At 39.4% G+C, this 4,441-nt stretch overlaps 1 protein-coding gene across 1 annotated transcript in view; it reads right to left on the bottom strand.

The window, feature by feature from the left end:
* Positions 1–4,145, bottom strand: part of LOC103354016 (serine hydrolase-like protein) — a 9,207-nt gene extending 5,062 nt beyond the window's left edge. The window contains exons 1-7 of the mRNA XM_008277239.1: positions 4,037–4,145; positions 3,744–3,887; positions 2,377–2,490; positions 2,225–2,266; positions 661–680; positions 485–559; positions 211–317 (exon numbers count right to left, since the gene is read on the bottom strand). Of these exons, the coding sequence (XP_008275461.1) occupies positions 211–317; positions 485–559; positions 661–680; positions 2,225–2,266; positions 2,377–2,490; positions 3,744–3,887; positions 4,037–4,088 (554 nt within the window). The 5' untranslated portion in view covers positions 4,089–4,145. The remainder of the gene's footprint in view (positions 1–210; positions 318–484; positions 560–660; positions 681–2,224; positions 2,267–2,376; positions 2,491–3,743; positions 3,888–4,036) is intronic.
* Positions 4,146–4,441: the final 296 nt, after the last annotated feature.

Genomic DNA, 4,441 nt, shown 5'->3' with positions numbered 1-4,441 from the left:
TGAGGATTAAGTTGTGTACAGATAATGGATGGATGGATGCAGAAAAACTTGAGATATTGACTTTTTTCATAGTAAAAAATAAATTGTAACTCATTCTGTCAGTTTGGTAGTGTAATGCACACAGCAACTAAACCCACTTTGATTCAAAACATCCTGCATGAACAAGAGTTTGTTGTGTTTTAATGGCCATGAAGTGTAACAGTGTGATACCTCTCCGCTGCCTTCTCATATGTATAAACTCGTTTGTTCTCTTGTTTCTTTTTTTCAAACTGCAGCATCTCCTCTATCCCCTGCTTCATTATTTTGGGGATGTCGCTCTGCAATAAAAGGAGAGTTGAGAAAATCAGAAGCACAGACTGGAGCGGCTCACTGGGATCATTTAGAAGTTGCATGATAATGCGCCATTTCCATCGACATTCATGAGACCATCTTTCATAGACCATCTTTCCTGTAGTGCAGTAATAATAAAAAACTGTTCAAGTACTGCAAGCGTAGGTAGAAATCCAGGAAAGTCCAGCAGCACAAGGGCATCCACCATCTTGGGAAACAAAGCGCTGAACTGCAGGAAACACAGTGAAAACCACAATAACATGCGATACAATACAGAGAAATAGATGTCATGTATATTGTGTAATATATTGTGTGATGAATTTTAGTTACCATGGCTGCAACGTTGCTGCCTGTAAGGAAGTAAAGACACGGTCATACTTAAAATCATTTTTGTTATAGATCTTATCTCTGAAATAAGGACTTTTAGTTGTAAGGAAGGAACTAAGGATTCTTTTTTATAGATAGAGAGATAGAGAGATAGAAAGATAGAGAGATAGAGAGATAGATAGATAATTCAGTCCAGGGCTTCCCAAAGCTGGGGTTGGGGCTCCCCAGGAGGTCGAGAGACACAGAGGGGGCGGTCGTACAATGATTTCCAGAAATCAAATAAAACTTTGAGCCATAATTGTTCCAATAGATACAAAAATCTCAAATATTGCTCCTTAAACACACAAACATCACCTCTGCTGCAAACTGTGTGTTCACTCAGTCCTGCACTTCATACATGGAGGTTACTTTGATGGATGCATCCTGCTGCTAGGATATTTACTACAGTAAAATGACCAGAAAATAGTTGTAGTGTTATTCTGTGCTGCTGTTATGCCTGCATTTAGAGGTCTGATGCATGTGCTGCATACAAAGTTTGTTTGTTTTGACCACCTGCTGGGATATTTAAGATGTCAGGGGCAGAAGAGCTCTGGAGAAAAAGAGTGAAACATGTTCAATGTAATGTTTTTTTCAACTGCTTGTTTTGTCCAAAGTTCAAAGATATGAAATCACAAATAATATAACACACAATGTAGCAGCAAACCGTCATCTTTGAGAAGCTGTAACTACACAATGATTGACATTTTAGGATTAAACAGTTCCATAAGTTTCTCGAGATCCATTCTTTCCTATTTGAATCAGTGACTGTTCAACCCTCCTGTTATCTTTGGGGTCAATCTGACCCCATTCAATGTTTAACATCTCTAAATAAGTCATTGACATCATTTTTTTGTTTTATTTAAAGGGCTATTTACATATAAGCTTGGGTAACAATTTTAATTCTGATATTTTCTGGAGGTTTAAATTGCTGGGGTTGTCAGTAAATTTGAAGGTAATGTGGGGTTAAAGCACTGTTTTGATTGATTGCTTTACAACAGCAAAGATAGATTAACAACAACAACTAACAATATATCACATTTTAAAAAGCCAAATTCTATTTAAAGGGTATGAATAAAGTATCTATCTATTTAATATTTGAGGTTTAACACTGGAAGATGTACAAAAGCACAGAAGTAAAAGTAGAAGACTAGAGTAGAAGTAGTTGGAAGGAATGAACTAAGGATTCTTCTGTAAAGTAGAGTACAAGTAGAAGACATGTCATATGTGTGTCAAATGTGTAAATTTAGGTAAATCAGACGTTATGATTTTTACATTAAAACGGAAATGTTGCGAGCATTACAAAATTGTGAGCATCAGACACTTCATTTCCTACATTCTGGTGAATTTTCAGCTTTAACTTATGGAAATATCTTCATTTATTTAAAGGACAACACAAAATTTGTCATGAGTCAATCATGAGTAAATACTATAGTGATCTTTCTAAATAATTTACATCTTTCCTGTTTTTATTGAAGAGGGCATCCCTCCTGAAATCTACCCCTATAAGTTTCCATTGTGTGCGACTCACCCATACTATGTCCAATGATGGAGAACTTCGTCCAGCCAAGATCTGTGGTAGGAAAGTCACATAAAACCCATTGAAATAAATCTTGCTCAACCCAGTGTGTGATTGAACAGACCGCTGCCACAAATGTTCTGAAACATCTGGGACTCACACACCGTTGATGATTCTGTGCACATCTACCACATATGCAGGAAACGTGTAGAAGACTCCAGGAGGACGATGTGATGACAGACCGTGACCTGCCATGTCCACGGCCACATACCTGCACTCTGAGAGGAAGCAGGAAGGAAAATTTAAATGAAAAAAAAAAACAACACACACACACACCTGGAGCCATGATAATCTCAACATGCTTTGGTTGAACAAGCTGTCAGTCCACCAGCTGAGATCAGACTGAAATATCTCCACAAGTCATACAACTGTTAGCATGAAATGTCTTTAATTACATCTCCTGGATGGAGCAGGTGTCATATTTTGTACAGACATTCACATTCTGGAGGAGGACGAACTATAACTACTGTTGTGATCCCTTGACTTTTTATCAGCATCGGTTCATCGACTAAAGGGATTTATTGGTGCAGCTTGTTTGCCTTGATCCTGATCATGCTGACCGTGGTGCCACTACAACATTCACACCTGTGGTTTTAAGTGAAACAACTACTGAATTGCCACTACAGCAGTGATCCCACTGGTGCATGATGCCATCTGTCCCACCCTTTATTCTATCTCCTTGGTGCCAAACCTCTTTAAACACCCCTTTCTATCGTTGGGAAGCCTCACATTAAGATTTTTTAGCTCCTCTGGCAGTTGTTTTCCATCTGGAGCCAGAATGCAGAAGTGCAGATGAACACAGGCTTTAGGTCCAAAACTGAGAAAGTTCTAGTGTTCATGGATCATTTTTAGAACTATATTCACACAATTAGGCTGATTGGAATTTAAATGTGTACTCGGGTAAGTTTTAACGATCACAGATTTTTTTTCTGAGTTGTGATCACAAGTGTATTCACTTCTGTTGTGTGTTGAGACTTTGGGTCTGAATTTTTAAAATAGTCTCTGTAAAGCATCAGTTTCAGATTTTTTAAAGACACAATACTCTACTTGCCGACTTAAAAACTATGCAATTATTAGGAGGTGATGTACTTTGACATTTAAGTAATTTTGCACGGGGATTTGCTCACTTTTGTTGTATAGTGAATGTGACTTCAGCTGTTTAATCACTGGTCATGTTTTTGTCTTAACTAATATCAAAACATCAGCATGCTAAACTAACACGGTTAAACCTCATGTGCCTCATATTCAAAGTTGAGCACTGTGAGCATGTTTTTGCATCACTGTGCTGCAGGCTTGCTGTTCGGTCTTTAAAACAGGGCTACAGAGCAGGTGGGTGATGGAGCACACATGCACAGATGGTGATGAGGACCACGCCGCAGCTGACAGCAAATCCAAAACACTGATAGATGTACCCACGTATCACCATCCTGTTTACTGAATCTTTACTTTCCTCCAGTCTGTGCCGAATTACCTTCAGGAAGCAGAGGAATCAAGCTGTTGAATGTGCCGCAGTTATCAGCCCAGCCGTGCAGGCACAGCACAGGATGACCGTGATCAGGACCCCAGACTTTCCCTCTGATCTCCCCCCATGGCACTGGTACAGAGAGCTCTGAAACTGGACACAACACAGCACTCAGTCTGCAGCACAAACATCTGTCACGTATTTGATGGTAGTATAACTTAAGAACTGCAGGACTTCATAGGACTGAACTAGTCCTAGAGTTAAAGCATTAAAAACACTCTTGGATCATGAAGAAGTACTACCTGCTTGTTTCACTGTAGATGACATTTCAGAGCCCTTCAGAAGTCCTTGCATGTGAAAAGTGGCTGCAGGGAAACTGGGAGGAAACACCTGAACTCCATTCAACAAAATGCATGGAGACCTTTGACCTTTGGAGCATGATTTTACTGGCTGCTCAGAGTCATGAGCTGAACTTACAGCCAATCACAGGCTGCAGAGGCGTGACTTAAACTGCAACACATCTGGTGCTTTTTTGCCCTCAGTACTGTCTGTCAGGCAGCTGCTATAAATCTGCTACCTACCATTCATTGCACTTTCTGTATTTCTAAGTTGCAGGAAGAAGTTAAGGAACAATTAAAAGGCAAGAATAAATCTTTAGAGTCAAGATTAAAGTTGGTTAAAATAGTGTGTCCTTACTAATGAAACCT

This window comes from Stegastes partitus, unplaced genomic scaffold, assembly GCF_000690725.1.
Source record: "Stegastes partitus isolate 25-593 unplaced genomic scaffold, Stegastes_partitus-1.0.2 Scaffold3, whole genome shotgun sequence".
NCBI classification, from domain to species: domain Eukaryota; kingdom Metazoa; phylum Chordata; class Actinopteri; family Pomacentridae; genus Stegastes; species Stegastes partitus.
This window is presented reverse-complemented; position numbering and strand designations above follow the sequence as displayed.